The sequence below is a fragment of the Typopeltis vanoorti genome, chromosome 16 (genome assembly GCF_054136105.1).
Source record: "Typopeltis vanoorti isolate ZY-2024b chromosome 16, IOZ_Tvanoo_1.0, whole genome shotgun sequence".
NCBI lineage: Eukaryota > Metazoa > Arthropoda > Arachnida > Uropygi > Thelyphonidae > Typopeltis > Typopeltis vanoorti.
Genome location: NC_143564.1, coordinates 70,431,891 through 70,450,639, shown reverse-complemented (window position 1 = coordinate 70,450,639; position 18,749 = coordinate 70,431,891). Strand labels below are relative to the sequence as shown.

Sequence of the window (18,749 nt, the reverse complement as noted above, 5' to 3'; positions counted from 1 at the left end):
ATAATCTATCCAGCGAGTCCTTGGCCTTCCACGTGGCCTCTCACCCTCTGGCTTGGCAAAGAGGGCCTGCTGAGGGAGCCTCTTTTGTGACATTCTGACCAGGTGCCCATACCAGCATAACTGCGATCTCTCAACACGGAGAAGCAGTGGTTGAGTATTGAGGGTTTCCCAAATTGCAGAGCTTCTGACTCTGTCGAGTTTTGTCAGCCCCGCAACCCCTCGAAGGAACCTCATTTCAGCCGCTTGGATTCGTATCCACATTCTTTCGGTCATTACCCAACTCTCATGACCATAGGTGAGGATGGGGACATAGACTGTATTGAAGACAGCCAGCTTTGCCTTCTGGCTTAACTCCCGCTTCAATACTACTGAACGGCCAAGCTCCTGCAATATTGAGCTTGCTAAGCCAATTCGAGTATCTAGCTCTACGTCCCATTTTCCATCATTCGTGAATATGGACCCAAGGTATTTAAACTTCTCCACCTGTCTCATTGGGACTCCACTTACATTTAGAGTGCACTGGGATGGTTGTCTTGAGACCACAAATGTTTCAGTTTTGGCCACACTGATCTTCATTCCGGCATCTGCACAAACAGCTACAAACCTATCCAGGGTCTGCTGGAGGTCATCTGTGGAAGAGCTAAGCAGAACTAGGTCATCTGCAAAAAGCAGACGTCCAATGCTACATTTTCCAATTCTGACACACTCACTGCCTCGGCTGTGCCTATCAATCCAGTCCATAAATATTATGAAAAGGAGGGGGTGACAGAACACACCCTTGGCAGAGGCCAACGGAGACCATGAAAGGTTCAGACTTTGTGCTGTTTACCCTGACACAAAACTCTGGGCATTCATACAGGGACTTGATGGCAGCTAATAGTTGCCTTCAAGTCCCTGTATCCACTCCATATTCCTGTACTACTTGCCAAAGCTTATCCCAAGGAACCCGGTCATATGCCTTCTCCAAGTCCACAAAACATGTGTAGACATTCTTGGCATATTCCCAAGATTTCTCAAAGACTTGCCTTAAAGTGAAGATTTGGTCAGTTGTGCTTCTACCAGGATGAAAGCCACATTGTTCTTCCTGGAACTTTAACTCAACTATGCTCCTGCACCGTCTTTCCAAGAACTTAGCATACACTTTCCCAGGCAGGCTGAGTAGAGAGATGCCACGATAGTTACTGCAATCCTTCTGGTCTCCCTTCTTAAAGACTGGAATTATTATGCCTGTCTGCCATTGCTTTGGTGCTCGCCCAGATATCCAAGCAGCCTGACACACTCGAGTCAGCCAGAGAACACCATCTCGATTTAAGGCTTTTAGCATTTCGGGCCGAATTTCATCATCGCCAGCAGCCTTGCCTGATTTTAGCGATTTTATTGCTAAATGGACCTCTTCTGCTGTGAGACTAGTCATTGCCCTGATCTGCACTTCTTGGATGTCCACAACTGCTGGGCCACCCGGGTTAAGAAGGCTCTCAAAGTATTCCCTCCATCTGTGGAGGATATCCTTCTCGGTTGTTAAAAGTGCACCATCAGAGGCCTTAATTACCCTTGCTGTGCACGATTTCCTCCCTCGAAGGCGGCGGATGGTCTGCCAGAATACTTTGTTTGCATTTGCATAGGATGAATCTAATCTTTCTCCAAAGGATTCCCAAGCTTTCTACTTTGCTGTCTTTATGCCTTAGCAGCAGCTTTTCATGCCTCAGCATACTGCAAACGCATCTCAGGTGACCTAACTCTAAGCCATGTTAGGTAGGACTCCTTTTTTGGACTTCTTGGTTCCACCAAGGTGTCCTTTTCTCACTGCCCGTTGCCACGCCGAGCCGCTTTCTGCCACACCATGAGAGTGCAGAGGCAGTGACAGCTGTTCTGAACAACTTCCATTCCTCCTCAACATCTGCAGTATGCTTGGGAATCTCTTTGAACCTGGAGGAAATGTCATCTGCAAAATTCTTCCTCACAGCCTCATTTTCCAACGTCTCCCATTTCACGCGGTATAGCTGCTTAGACCTACCAGCATTGATGGTAGCATCTGGTTTCTGAAGCCGTAGAGTGCACACAACAAGGTGGTGGTCAGTTGACAATTCTGCCCCTCTTCTCACACAAACGTCCAACACTGAGGAAAATAGGTCTGCTGAGATTATAAAGAAGTCAATCAGAGACCTTTGTTCTAGTGTATCCCTGTACCAGGTATACTTATGGACTTCTTGGTGCTGGAAGGAGGTATTCATTATGGACAAGCTATTAGTACAGCAGAAGTCCAATAATTTCAACCCATTCGCGTTAAGGTCAGGGGCACCGTTCCTCCCAACCACACCCCTCCATGTCTGGTCATCTGTTCCAACATGTGCATTGAAGTCGCCCATTAGCAGGACTGATTCCATGTCTGCTACCTTGTCAAAAGCAGCATCCACTTCCTCTAGGAAGGCAGAGTATTCTGACTCCAGATTAGGTGCATAGGCTTGCACCACAGCCAAATCATAGTTTTTCATCTGCAGCCTTAATACACATACCCGTACAAAAAATTTTAATATCGCAGGAAAATAAGTATAAAAATTAAACTCCAATTTTACCTAATAATTTATGTGTTTCTCTGTTGCTAATTAGTTCACTAATTCACTTGGGCATGGCATGGACCAATGTAGAACATTTTTCTATCTCTATATCTTGAAACCATACTTTTATAATAGATCGTATTATGTTATCCTTTGCACCATAATTTAATTTCCATGTCTCTTTTTCACTATGGCCTACAAATTTTCTGCTGGGTTAATATCAGGAAAGTTACCTGGCCACTGAAGCAATTGGATGTTGTGATTTCTGAGGAACTTTTCACTTTTTTTTTGAAGTGTGGCACAAAGCGAGAAACTGTTGGAAAATGAGTTCTTTGTCTTTCTGGATCTGTGGGACCACTCTTCTCTAATATTTTACGTATTGGTCACTTTCATCATACCATCAACAGGCACAAATGATCCTGGACCATCATGTAAAACAACCTCAGAACATCTTTTTAGCTGGGTGTTTAGGAGCTTGTTGAAGGTGGGCAGGAGAAGTCTCAACCACTCATTTGCGAACATAGGGTACTTGCCTAGCACAAAGAAATGGCTCTCACCCGAGCATATGACCTTCTTTCACTTCTCAATATTCCAATTTTTGTACATTTTTCTCCACTGGACCCTCTTTCTGTATAGCTTTCAACAGTTGCTTCTTTTTTAGTCTGTGGGCAGTCTTCCCTACTTCCAACAACTTCAACAGACTGTCATGTCAGAAAGATTAATCCCACTAGCTGCCAAGTCCAAGTCTACAGCAGACAATCTTGGATTCATTTTGCATTTCCTAAGTAGTATATGGTCTTGAGTAAGAAGTTTCTTTTTCACTCACATTTTCCTTTTCTGTCAAAAGAAAAAAAGGTACCCGTCTTTCTAAACCTCTTTAAAATCACCTTAACAGTACCCAAATCAACACCACACTCATTGGCAATTTGTCTTTAAGTCATGAATGTGTGCTGAGAAAAAGTACACATTTTTGAATGCTTTCTTGGAGATGTATCCATTTTATAGCTACACAAAATGAATAAAACACTATGAATGTTAACTTGTTTACACTATTACAAATGCACAACACTTAATAAACATCACAGAGACAGTTAAAGCACACAGCACTCAACCAAAATAGTGAACTGAAACAAAAACCAAGCCAAAAACTTCATTAAAATTTGGCTTGTTCAGATTAATTTGTTCGTTACTGTATACTGATTATAATCAGATACTCTGATTTATTTACCAAAGAAAATTCAAAATTCCATAATATAACATTTGACATTTCTGTAACTCTGGCAGGCTTTGAAATGCATATTTTGCATAAAGCTTCAAGACTTCTTCCACCACCTTTTTTTTTTAACCCAGCTGATCTCAAAAAGTAAGATTAAAGGATTAGTAAGGCTTGTCTTGGAACTCCAATTGCTGTTAGAGCTCCAACTGGAACTGAAAACTAAAGTCCAGTCTTTCTTTATTGTGTTAAAATAAACAGAAGATGAAACTGTCAAAAATTCTGAGAATAATTTTCCTTTACTTTGAAACAGTTTGTTAGGAAATTGTACAGTGTTTACCTATAATAAAGCATCTGCTTTGTTTTGATGTAGTATTTCGAGATATACTGTATGTGTGTGGGGGGGGGGGGGAGATTTGCAAGTGTAAAAACATGAATCTTCTTTTTTAGCAGGACCACTTCTAGAAATTACTTAGTTTGGTTTTGATGAAAAATATGCCACAAATGTTCCAATGCCCATCCAAACAAAATATGAGAAATTCTGAAATTCAATCCCGTGGGTAAGAACAACTTGCCCTTAACAGTCACATGAACATCTTAATCTTCTTCTGCTGCACATTTGCCTTCTTCATGATTTTGCCACCAGGTTTGAAATGTAAAATTTCATTCTAATCTACAGTTCACCTCTGGAAGCTACCTAATTGACCATTTTTTTTAATACACCTAATTTATTTTTAAAAAATTGCAATTGTTCCTTATGCTAAATTTTATACCAATAGTGCCTTTAACAACAAGTCAAAAATTGTATAAAATAAAATCTTTCATGTGTCTTATTGTATTAGCCAAGAGGATAGTCTGCTTGCAACCACTGCCTGACTTCTGAATGCATCTTTTCACATATTCATTACACCTACCTCTTGTCGACCCTTGAAAAATCCAAAGGAGAAAACAATTTTCATGTTGGATTATATCCATTCCAACAGCAGGACTATAAAGTGAAGAGCCTCTAGTCAACTTTTATGTATACAGATACTCCATGGAGTCAAAACTCATCACAGGAAACCCACACTATCCATTAACGATACCTATCATACATTTCCTTAAACATTTTCACTTTTGGGGATGATTCTGGCAATTCACCACTCTCCAAGTAAAGAACCAAGTCCACACACCTCCAGAGATAGTAATTAGATCAACCGGTACCTCTGGGTAGTTAACCCTTTAAATTCTACGGTCGAGTTAACTCGAGTGCAAAAAAAAATGGCGCCCTCAAGTGGACACGCCTTGCAGATTATGTAAATTTGATAAAACACTATTACTGCCATTTTTGTAAGTGAACAAGTGTATATCAAGAATGTATGATGCTGTCCAGACTTCTTACTTGTTAAGAATTTTAATTGATTTTATTTATAAATTTTTTGCAAAATTAATTCAGTACATGGGACAATGTCAGTAGAACATAAATTCAGCAGTTAAAGAGTTAAATATCGGAAAAGTTGATTAAAACTAAAATTCAGGAATGAGTGGATATGAATATTCTTGATACTCTATGGGGGCAGCATGGCTTTGTAAAAGGTAGGTTCTGCTTCAGCAAGATGACAGCAGAACTGGATAAAGGAAATGGCTACCATCTTCACTAAATATCGTGCCAAAGTAGCTGAAATGTTTTACTTGTTCTATAGGATCTCCATCACAATGCAGTTGATATTTCCAATGCTTCTGCCTATTTTCATTGTCTTTTGTCTTGTTATTGCTGACCTTCATGCCATATCTATTAGAACAGTTATTCAATTTAATCAGGGAATCTTGCAAACTTGTACCAGATTTATTTAGAAGTATAACATTATCTGCATAAATTAAAGAAATGAGATTAACATTTCCAATTTTGATAACAGTTACCACTTTCCTTCATAATGTGATCCATATAGGTAATGAATAACAAAGGGGGATAATGTACATCTTTGTCTGACATCAGATTTATTATTATTATTATTATTTGACACCTCCAGGGAGTTCAAAGACTCATCGAGGGAGGGCACCTGCTGTACAACTTTGTCTCCACCACTCAATCCATTAACTACGGCAACGCCATCTACCGATGACCACCACCACTAGTATTTCTACAGACAATCACAAACATCCATGTCCACGGCAGGATTCGAACCCGCAGCCTTTTGGCTGGAGAGCGGATACACTAACCACTCGGCCAACCAGGCTGGCAAAATAATATATATGATGAACAGCCTATTTTTTTTACCCACTGCAGGGTGAAGGCCTCTCCTATTGAGGGAGGTTTACTACTCCCATGGTGACCCAGTCCATATTGGTAGAGTATCTATACTTGGGTGAATGAATATATGAAAGTGGAAGACAATCACAAACATGTACGCGAGATTCGAACCCGCAGCCTCTTGGCTGGAGAGCGGATACGCTAACCACTCGGCCAACCAGGTCGGCACAAAAAAACTCTGCTACCACCATATGAGATCGGCTAACTCACCTTCAACATTAAAACCATCTTCCTATACTTCAATCCTAACTACTGACTTACAACTCAAGTTGGAGAAAAAGATATCCTTGATGTATGGAGTAATTACATTGAAAAATTGCTAAATGAAACAAGCAGTGATGACAGTACAGTGGTAACTGTGTATAGTTCGCCCACCGTTTATAGATCCCTTCTTGGCTTGGTGCCAAAAATAGTCGATTCATGCTGAAGGGGAGAAAGAAATGAAGGATGTACGAATTGGTCGCCAACATGCGAAATAACATGCTTTCTTGTCTGTCGCTGTACTAGTACTAGCTTGATTTTTGTTGTTCCTTTTTTGCATTTTTTTTTTATTATTAATTTGTATGATGGATCCAGTACAGTCAACAAGTTCTATTGTTACACGTTTCAGTAGCTCTTGCAAAAGAATATTGAATAACGTGCTGACATTCTGCAAAAAAGAATCGTCAGAAGGCCGTCTTCTTGTTCCCCTTTCTCAAGTCATTAAACGTGCAAGTGCGGGCGTATCGGGGTCGAATGTTAAAAGAATTCGTAGGAAATCAAAAGGTGAAGGTAAGCCAAAATTTAAATCTCTTAAAAAAAAGCGCCAGAGAAAGAAAACCATCGAAACCGTAGCTTTGAATGATTTTGATGTAGATGTTATAAGAAGAACTATTCACGATTTTTATGTGGTCGAGAAAAGAGTGCCAACTGTTCCGAAATCGATTCCTGTGCTTAAAGAAAAAATTAATTTTCTTTGGAAAAGAGAAACTTTAAGGAAAATACTTCATGAAATCGGATTTTGTTTTTAAAAGTCCCAGAATAAAAGGAAACTTATCATGGAGCGAAGTGACATTGTTTTATGTAGAACGCAGTATTTGAGAGCAATGAGACATTTCAGGGAGGAGAAAAGACCGATTGTGTATCTAGATGAAACTTGGACTGATAGTAATTTAACTTATGGAAAATATTGGCAGTCTAAAGAAGAACGTGGAGTGCTACAAACCGGAAATGCCTCGCGGTGCATAATTTTGTGTGCGGGTGGAGAAATTGGTTTTTTAGCGAATTCAAACTTACTATACAAAGCCAATTCAACTATTGGAGTTTACCATAGGCAAATGAATTCTAAGATCTTCGAAAAGTGGGCAGAAGAAAAACTGATTCCAAACCTTCCTAAAAATGCTGTTGTTATAATTGATAATGCTTCATATCACTCTATTCGATTAAACAAAATTCCAAATTGGTCTAATAAGAAGCAAGTTCTTATAGATTGGCTCTCTGCAAATAGCATTTCTCATTCCCCAGATATGCAAAAAATTGAATTGCTTAATTGGGTCAAAAGAAACTCGCCCACAACTAAACTATTTAAATTCGACACGATGCTCAAAGAGTATGGATTTCTAGCTTTGAGGCTACCACCATATCATTGCGATATTAATGCTATTGAGTATGTTTGGGCAGAAGTGAAAAGTTTCATTCGCCATCGCAACGTAACTGGGGATATTGACATGTCGAAACTTTTTAAGCTTTCAGAACAGGCGATTGAAAGTATTACAGTTCAAAAGTGGGGAAAATATTGCTTTCATGTCACCTCATTGGAAAATATATATTGGGATAGAGACGAAATTATCGAAGAATTGTGCGACCCTTTGGTGATCAGTTTAAGTGAAAGTGATGGCAATTCGGACACCGATTCAGATGACTCTGAAGATTAAAAGAATTTGACAATGGTATTTTTTCCAACATTTTTTTTGCATGCTATTGAGAGTCACAACAAGTCATAAATAATTAATCAGTTTAGGACATTAAAGTGTCTCAGTTCTCTCAACTGTAAGTTTAGAATATCTAAGTTCATTTGAAATAATTTCTGTTTTTCTGTATAATTATTTTTATATTATAGAAAACTTTCTTAAAAATAAACTTAGTTACATTTTTGTTTTATGCTACACCTTTTTTAATTTTATTAACACTATGTACATTTTTCCAACTGTTATACAAGCAAAATAGTTACACTTTAAAAACAGCAATGTTCGTAAAAGAAAAGCTAAATTTTCCGACCTGTAATAATAAACGAACTCAGTTTGTTTATTATTACATTCCAGAAGACAAACTGATTACCCTATTATCGGAATGGATTCTCCTTTTTCTAACATGCGCAGAAGTGTCGAGGGACCTCTAATCGGTGGGCGAACTATACTGCCCCATTTATATCATATTGATAGAATATAACTGTAGCATTTTGAATAGCTTTTCACTTGGCACCTTGTCATATGCCTTTTCCAGATTTACAAAACTTAAATACAGATATTTGTTATATTCCCATGATTTCTCAGCTATTTGTCGTAAAGTGAAAATCTGATCCTGACAGCCTCTATATGACCTGAATCCAGCTTGTTCTTCACCAAGCTTCCATTCTACAATCCTTCTCAACTGTTTCTCAAGTATACTTGCATAAATCTTACTAGGAACGCTCAGTAGAGAAATACCTCTGTAATTTTCACATTCAGTTTTATTTCCCTTTTTATACTATGAGAGCTCTACTCCAATCATCTGGAATTCGTCCCTCTGTCAAGAACCATGCAGTGCAGACACTAAGACTTTTATACCTCGATACTTCAGCATTTCAAGTATGGATATGTATCCCTGATCACACGTCTCTTGAGTGTTTTTTAACACCGTGCTGTCATCACTGCTTGTTTCATTTAGTAATTTTTCAAAGTAATTACTCCATACATCCAGGATATCTTTTTTCTCCAGTTTCATGTCTCCTTTATCATTTCTAATTCCTTTTACAGCAGTCTTTCCTCCATTTCTGAGCTTTTTCAACAGCCTCAAAAATATTTTGCCACCTTTCTGATATTTATTTTCTATTTCTTGCCAAAGTTTCCTATCACTTTTGTTTAGCTAGTTTTACAATGTTTAGCTTTCTTACATGTGTCTATGTATTCTCTAAGAGCACACCTCATCACATGCCTCTCATTCTGAATTAATGTTTTCTTCAGGATTTGCCACTGACACTCCAAGGTTTGGTTCCTGTTTTTGCTCTTTCATTTTTTCTTGAATAATGTTTTGTGTATTTTAGCCTACAGTTCAAATCTGAGCACTGCTCAACTTTTATTCACTTTAAAATTCTTACATGCCAGCTGGTTTGGCTGAGTTGTTAGCATATCTGCTCTCCAGCCAAAAGGCTGCAGGTTCAAATCCATGTGCAAGCATGGATATTTGTGATTGTCTGTGAAAATACTAGTGGTAGTGATGGGATTGGTGTATTTGCGGTTCGTTGTAGTTAGTGGAGACAAAGCTGAGGAGCAGATGCCCTCCCTTATTGGGTTTTTGAACTCCCTGGAGGTGTGTCACGTAGTAGTAATAATAATAATATTCTTTTCAGTATAAAAATTCAATTTTATCCTGCTCAAGACTAAATGGTTCCAATTTCAAATTCTCTGAATACTCTAGTATCCTGCACCAGTGAGAAAACATCACTATCAAAAATAACATAATCGAGACTTTTCTTATTCCTTACCTCTTCTCTCCATATGAATTTGTACACATGAGCACCTATTTTTTTTTATTTATTTTATTTAGATATGCAACTTATCTAAATATTTTGTAGTAATCATTATCACCCTCTAAAGCCTTATGCTGTCTGCCTCCATATGACAGCTATCGCTAACTATTGCCACTATCCTCAGTTCTACCTCACTTTGAATATACATAATTTCTTTGCTGCGATTAGCACTTTACCCTGTCCTCTTACTCCTGCTTCCTAGAAAATTTAACTTTCCGTTTGTATTTACATTATCCTCACACAGCCACACGAATATTCGTTTTCCAGAAATTGAGTTATTCATGTGTCAGGAAATTATTATATGATTATTTTAATGATTTTTTTTTTTTTGTTTGGTTTTGTTTTACGGTATCTCCTTGGAATCCGAAGACTCATTGCGGGATTCATTGATCACTCCTTAACACTAAATCTTAATAAACGAAGGCGAAAATATCATATTAGACATTACCAACAGGCAAAAATCATTTCCTATTCTAAACTGCTAATTGTACAGGAAAAGTTTTCTCAAGTTCAAAGATTATTAATACATATTTAAAACAGGTCCTTCAGCATTATAAGTTTTTGGTCTTATATGTCTATCTGTTCATTACAAGTGAATTTTGCTGGCCGATTCTTAATCAAATTCTATTGTAGAATAGGAAAACTGTAAAATCAAGCAGTATGCTTGGGAAAACATAAATAAATGACTAAAATAACACTCTGTTAAAACTACGGAACAGCGATGTCCCCAACAAAATGTATACATAATAATCCAATGAATCCTTCTAAAAGAAAAATCTCAAGAACGCAAGCGATATAACACAAATTTAAAAAATGTCAGCTAACAAAATTTCAAACATATTACATTCAAGTAGTGAAAGGGGAAAATAATAATAATTACCTTCATTTCTAAAAACCTAAAAAATATTCCACACGTTAAACAGCATAGTAAAAGAAGAACAATCAGTTCAACGAATATCACGCCACCTATTTTTCGAACTGTTTTTGGTCTTAACACTCAATCTGTTTATTATATGGGAAATTTTCCAGTCTATTCAGCGATGCGACAGAAAAGAGGAGGAAAATAAATCGTTGTGGAATTATTGAAATAGTGAAATCGCGGAGTTTGGAATATAACCTGGGAGTAGTAGCTAAGTGATAAATAGCATTATGAAACGTGAACTACATAAAAGAGGATAATGTATATTGATAAAATATAATCAATTGAAGAATAATACGGAACACTGCTTTTGCACAGTCGAAAGGACAATCACACATTATTATTATTCTTAACATATGAATTTATGGAGTCAGAGACTCATCATGGGAGGTACAAACTATTGCACACAAAGCTCATCCAAACGTGCTTTAGACTGATTCAGTGTGTCTGCATTCACAACACACTGAGGCAATGCATTGTGCTCCCCAACCACTCTCCATCTAAATAACCTGTTCCTTACTCCCCCTGCTCACACCTTCCTTATACAGTTTCCAGAGATAGCCACTTGTTCTTCCTCCTCTCCCATTCTATGAAAAATCTCTTCCATGGCAACCTGATTACAACTCCTGATTAAGTGATATGTCTCAATCATATCCCACCCCTCCTCCTCCTCCTCCTCCTCAATTCACGAGGATTTGCAATTTATTTTCTCAATCTTTCCTAGTACTACACGTTACAAAGACCACTGACCGCCTATGTGAATCTTCTCTGGACCCATTCAAACATATCACCTGAATTCAAACATATCACTGGATTTTCATCATTATGAAAATCCAGTGACCAAATATGTGCAATAAACCATATTAGGCCTGATCAAGGCATTATATAATGACGTCACAGCCTCTTTAATTCTTCATGTCAGGATCCCCCGCATCATTGCCATAATCCGATATGATATCTTCACAACTTGTGTAATATGGCCCATGAACTTCAGGTTCCTTGACCACAACTACTCACAGATCTCTCATCTTCTCTACCCGTTTAAAGTTTTTCCACCAAGCATATACATTGCATTCCATCATTGCTTACCAAATTTCAAAACCTTACACTTTGCAACATTGAAATGACAGTTCAACTTACCTGCATATTCATGAAACCAATTCAATTCCTCCTTAACATCCACTTGACTGCATTACTTTCCCCCAGATGTTCATCATCTGCAATGAACTGAATATTACTAATTAAACCCATCCCAGTATCACTGATATACAAATTGGACAATAATGGTCCCAAAATTGATCCCTGTTGCACAACATTAGTGACCTTTTTTTTTTCGGGATACTTCACCCCATATACAACTTTCTGATACCTATCTGTCAGCTAGTCACCAATCCAATCCCATCCCTTTCAATTTAATTAAAAGCTTGTCATGTCGCAGGCTATCAAAGCTTTTGCAAAATCTAAGTGTCACTTTATATATCTCCCTTTATATAAATCACTTTATATATCTCTCTTCGCTATGATATTTGCAACCTTTTGTCATACATAAGTAAGTTAGTAAAATATGATCTCTCTTTAACAAACGCATTTAGATAACCACAGAGAAATCTACTGCTATCAATCCATTTCTGTAGGGTGCATTTCACCAATCTCTCCAGTGAGTTCAGAACAACTCCAGTTGTACAGATTAAAATATAATTTGTAGCCACAGCCTTGTCCCCAATTTTATTCATTGGAACAATTTTACCTTCTTTAATCTCTCTTGAAACTTATGCTATTGTCAGACGCTTGTTAAACGAGCATGCCAATGTTACTACCAATTCCCTGGAATATTCTTTTAAGACACTTGGTGATATGTCATCAAATCCTATCGCCTTATTGATATTAAAGTTATTTATTTCCTCAATTACCTTCTGGTCACTCCAATTAAGCCATTCGCTCTTATGTCATCTACATTAAAGTTTCTCATGATTTCGCCCTAATGAAGATCAAATAGCCTAATAATTTGATCACTGAATACATTACCAAAGACATATGCACGCACGCGAGCGCGTGTGTGGCAAAGACTGATAACATTTTCCATAAAATATGGTTATAAAAGCAAATCTTAGAATGTACACATTAAAAGCCTCTTTGCACAATGGGTTATCATGATTACCTTATGTATCATAACGTAATCATTATATTACTGTTAAGGCTTGTGTAACTCAATGAAAGTGGCGCTTGTCCTCTGCACTTGGTCTCTCGAAGTTAGACTTAAGTTCAAGTCTAGTACCCGACTGGAGGAACTTTATCTAAGCCTGTCTTCGACCGGTTCCCGAGTTAGTCGATCTCTGGCACAGGCAAGCGGGTTTTTCCTCCCGGAAACTCGTGTTTTTCGTCCCATAAACTCAAGAAAATCGATGTAGTACTTACATTAATTCACACAGTACCATATAGTTGGGTTAGGCACCAAGAGATGGCAGCACTTGTTTGACAGCCTCTTCATCGGTGGCTGCTATAATTAGTGATAGACATGGGCCAGCTATCTCTGATTGGCTACTGGTGGTGTTTGAACTGCCCATTCGGTCTCCAAAAGCAAGATACAGTATAAAGGCCTCGCTTACTCCCTATAAGGGAATAAAAGGCGTTAGCTGATTTTTTTATCACTGCTGTTTTTAAAAGAAATAAAACTAGTAGTAGTGGGCAGTAGATAGCGTTGATGGGGATGACTGGTAGTAGAGGTATGGTGTAGTGGTTGAGACAGTTGTATAGTAGGTGTCCTCTCGCGATGAGTCTTCGGACTCCTTGGAGGTGCCACGAATAATAATAATAATAATAATAATAATAATAAGAAGAAGAAGAAGAAGAAGAAGAAGAAGAAGAAGGAGCCTGTGCAGCTCAGTGGATGTGTCATTTACACACCACGGCGCTTGGTCGTACGAAGGAAGACTTGATTTTGAGTCTAGTAGGGGAAATTTTTCTAAGCCTTTTTTCGACCAGTTCCCGAGTTAGTCGATCTCTGGCATAGGCCAGCAGGTTTTTCCTCCCGCAAACTCAAGAAAATCGACCGCAGAATCCACATTATTTCAGACATTAAACACGAGTATTAGGGTCAGGGACCACGAGATGGCGGCATTTGTTGAGCCGTCTCTCTTCACTGCGTGCCACTTAATTAGTGATAGTTTTTTTTTTTTTTTGGAATCATAGTTTGATGGTTGGCTTTTCTAGCCCTTTTGGTTTGGGGATGTTCTAAATACATTGCTTTTCATAAAAAAGGAAGAAAGAGAAAGTCACGATAACTCAGAAAAAAAGTGATAAATTTTAATCACATTCGACGAAAAACAGTATGATAAGAGAGGTGAAAGAAATATTGCAGCATGACGATTATAATATATCCAAGAATAATCTAACATTAGAAATATCCTGAATTAAAGAAAATCGACTAGAGTTAAAAAGTAACAAAATATAACTCATCTCAGACTGCATAGGAAAAATTATCAGAACAATGAGAGACAGAATATCACTAACCTTTGTAATAATAATAATAATAATAATAATAATAATAATACAGGCACACCAGAGATTTTCATGCACCTTTGGTTCCAGAGACTTGTCCGGCTAGCAGAAGTTATGTAATGATAATTCATTAGTACACCTCTGACCCACTAATTATACTTCTTCCATATCTCTAAAACATGATGCAGTGCTTGAAACCTAATATTAAATGACCATCAAGTCCCATGGCTTAGTTGACATCAAGTGACTCAAATTCTCATATTCTTCCCTCACCTATCATCAGTGGTTCCTTCCCCATTTCACACTGATCTCAAATTCTGCATTATGGTACAATCACAAGGATAGAATACTCCAACCAAATGCTCATTTAACATTTCTCTATAGTCTCCTCAGTGTTTATCATTCTCCCATTATCACTAACCAACATCATCCCTCCGTAATCATTCTGCCTTCTACTGGACACATATCTAAAAAACTCTCTAGGAATCGCATGCAAACGCAAGTATTCAAACGCAAAAACTAGTAAGCTATTATGCAAACGCAAAATCACATTCATAATGATATGAATGTCATTGAATATAGTTATATTTCTGGCGAAGAGGTAGAAATGTACGCTTTGAGATTGGACATTTTGAGCTTTTGAAGAGAGAAAGGGAAAGTTGTATACAGCAAAGCCACCTGTATTGATATTGATATCTAAGTATCACGAACAAATGAGTTGAGTTTGTCGCTTTATTCAATACAGTCTCGCCTAAGATTGTTTGCATTCGTGAACGCCGGTAGTAAAAAGTTTGATTATTATTATTATTACTGTTTCTAAGCGTCACGCAGTGAAGAGAGACGGCTCAACAAATGCCGCCATCTCGTGGTCCCTAACCCTAACACTGGTATTTAATGTCTGAAATAACATTGGTTCGACTGTCGATTTTCTTGAGTTTAAGGCACGAAAAACCCGAGTTTCCAGGAGAAAAAACCCATTTGCCCGTGCCATAGATCGACTAACTCGGGAACCGGTCGAAAAAAGGCTTAAAAAAATTTCTTTTAGTCGTCGATTAGATTCGAAATCAAGACGTCTTCCTTTGTGGGGTTAAGCGACGTGGTATGCATACTCCACATCCATTGAGCTGTACAGGCTCCTTTTAATGTAGATGAGCATAGAAACAGTTTTATTGTGCGATATCCCCGTAGAGAAAACATTGGATTAATATTATTATGTAACGATGAGTCTTTGACTCCATGGGGCTACATGACAGAATTAAAGGAATTTAATTACAGTACTGGAAGCCAAGATATACAAAAATAGGAAAACTATTATTAACTATTATTATTATTATTACTACTAATAATAATTTTTTTTATTGTTCTTTCAAATATTTACATAAGTACAATGATCATCTATTCAGTATATTATTTTACAAGGTTCAGCACTTTGTGCTACATATAATGAGATTACAGTAATGATGATAACAGTTTTTTTTTATATAACAATCATAATAATAATTTACAATTATATTGTTCAGAGTTACATAAGTTGTATAATATTACATGTTGTAGTTTACTATTTTTTTTTCAAGTTTGAAAAGGTGTGATTATACAACAGCATTTACACATATGCAATCTGAATATTATATTTCCTTATTCTCATAAACATACCGAGTAAACTCATGATTTACATTTAAAATAATTTTTTTTTACATTGCATACATTTGTTACAGTTATTATATACATTAGATACATTTGTTTACATATGATACATTACTTACATTTGTTTACATGTGATATTTACATTACGTAGATTGGTTTACATATAATACATACATTACATACATTGGTTTTCATATGATACGTACATTACATGCATTTAGTTACATATGATACATCTTGGATGAGAACTAATTTCTTTGCTTTCATCCTCGAAGCTTATATGTAAGCTTATCTGAGGATTATAATAATAATAATAATAATTTTTTTAAAATTTTTTTTATTGTTCTTTCAAATATTTACATATGTACAATGATCATCTATTCAGTATATTATTTTACAAGGTTCAGCACTTTGTGCTACATATAATGAGATTTAAATAGTAATGATGATAACAGTTTTTTTTATATATAACAATCATAATAATAATTTACAATTATATTGTTCAGAGTTACATAAGTTGTATAATATTACATGTTGTGGTTTACTATTTTTTTTTCAAGTTTGAAAAGGTGTGATTATACAACAGTATTTACACATATGCAATCTGAATATTATGTGTCCTTATTTTCACAAACATACGGTGTAAACTCATGATTTACTTTTAAAATATTTTTTTTTACATTTCATACATTTGTTACAGTTATTATATACATTACATACATTTGTTACAATTATTATATACTTTACATTCATTTGTTTACATATGATACATTACTTACATTTGTTTACATGTGATATTTACATTACGTACATTGGTTTACATACATACATTGGTTTTCTTGTGATACGTACATTACATGCATTTCATTACATATGATACATCTTGGATGAGAACTAATTTTTTTTCCTTTCATCCTCGAAGCTTAAATGTAAACTTATCTGAGGATGACACCAGTTGGTTATTATGTATTTTTTTTTGCTGTGTTAGGAATCTATGATTGAGAAATTCGCGTGCGCACTCACACGCACACGCACACGCACGCACGCATACACACACGCGCGCACCCCCCCCCCCACACACAATAAATTGAAATGTATTGATGCGTCGCTGAACTGGAAGCCTGAGCGAATATATTGTGTTTCATTAAGTTTGTATGGTATTTTGGGTGCGTGTTTCTTGTTCGTAGTATGTCCTTAGAGCTCTTTTCAGGCTATTGTAGTTTGTAAGGTTTTTGTATTCAAAAGGTAATTTGTTTATCATGTCTGGGATGTAGAAGTGGCCTTTCCGTAGTGATTATTGTATTTATATGTGATATAATTAGTAGTCTGAGGTCTTATTATACGGTATGTATTTCTAACTGTCCTGTAGTTGGCATCGAAATAATGTTTTAGCAAGGCTGCATAGTGACATAAATGTTTTGCTGTCAGTATTTTGTGTTCTGCCATTGCAATGTTTACAAGGTCGTGATTTTCTCTTTGTTCCCAAAAGATCAGTTTTGTCATTTTCTGCTGTAGCGACATTAATCTATTTAATTTTTAGGGTGCACAGAAAGCATACGTTGTTATAGCGTATCTTAGTATATTTTGGCGTAGTGCTTTGTATATTAGTGTTTTTAGGTGTATGGGAACTATGTCTTTTAATCTGTAGAGTTTGCCACTTATTGTTCGGAGTTTGTTGTGTAGATGTTTTCTATGGCTATTCCAGTTCATATCTGCATCGAGGTAAATTCCAAGGTATCGTGTTGTTTCAACCTGAGTGATTGTAGTGGTTTTGCTATTCTGTGTGTTTTTTGTGTTGGAAAGTGGATGTTGGATGGTTATATATTTGTTATCAACTGGTCGAGTCAGTGGATTTCTGAATATCATCAATTTTGTCTTTTTTGAGTTTAGGTGTACGGAGTTTTTCGTGAGCCAGTCTATGATCAGATTTATATCACGTTGCATATTTCTTTGGGCTATGCTTGCGTTATTATGGATGGATATTATTGCTGTATCGTCTGCGTACTGGAATATCTTACCTTTGAGTGGTAACTGATTAATATCGTGCGTGTAAATGTTGAATAGAGTTGGGGAGAGTACAGCTCCCTGTGGCGCTCCACAGGTTACTGGTAGCTCTCTGCTTCGGTTTGATCCGATACGTGTGATATGCTTTCTATTTTGGAGGTAGTTTGTAAACCACCTGTGAAGAGGCCCGTCTATTCCAACATGCCTCAGCTTTTCTAACAAGGTTTGATGTGTAAATGTATCGGATGCTTTGGTTAGATCTATAAAGACTACCATGGCTATTTTGTTTTTGTCTAAGGCGGTATTAATTACGTCTGTAAAGTCTTCCAAGAGAGATGTTGTTCCCTTATTTTTCTGAAAATCATATTGTGTTTTGGGGATAATATTGAAGATCTCAGTGTATGCTGTGAGTTTCTTCAGTATGATCCACTCCATAATTTGATTGATAATTGGTAATGTTGCTATGGGTCTGTAATTGCTGATTAAATTTCTTTTTCCTTGTTTGTATATGGGTGTAATTATGGCGGTCTTTAGCATACTAGTGTCTGTCCTGTTTTAAATATTTTATTTATTAGTTTTAGTAGGATAGGACTTAAACTAGTTGCATGTTGCTTTATATCTTTAGGTCTGATACCATCTATTCCTGGGCCTTTGTTTGGTTTGATCTGATGTATAGCTGAGAGAAGTTCTGCTTCTTTTATGGTTGGGAACCATAATGTCTGTTTTGATCGCGGTCCAAGTGGAGAGTTCGTTTTGTGATTGGGGGAATATTTCTGTGAATTTCTTGGATGGAGTCTGCAAAGTATTGGTTAAAGTCATTTGTTAGTTGTTGGATAGGTTTTGCGTCTTTCATGAAGCTG

At 36.8% G+C, this 18,749-nt stretch overlaps 1 protein-coding gene across 1 annotated transcript in view; it reads right to left on the bottom strand.

Annotated features, from left to right (window-relative positions):
• Positions 1 to 10,785, bottom strand: part of LOC150098113 (small ribosomal subunit protein eS6-like) — a 62,797-nt gene extending 52,012 nt beyond the window's left edge. The window contains exon 1 of the mRNA XM_090406014.1: positions 10,705 to 10,785. Coding sequence (XP_090262140.1) covers positions 10,705 to 10,710 — 6 coding nt within the window. The 5' untranslated portion in view covers positions 10,711 to 10,785. The remainder of the gene's footprint in view (positions 1 to 10,704) is intronic.
• Positions 10,786 to 18,749: the final 7,964 nt, after the last annotated feature.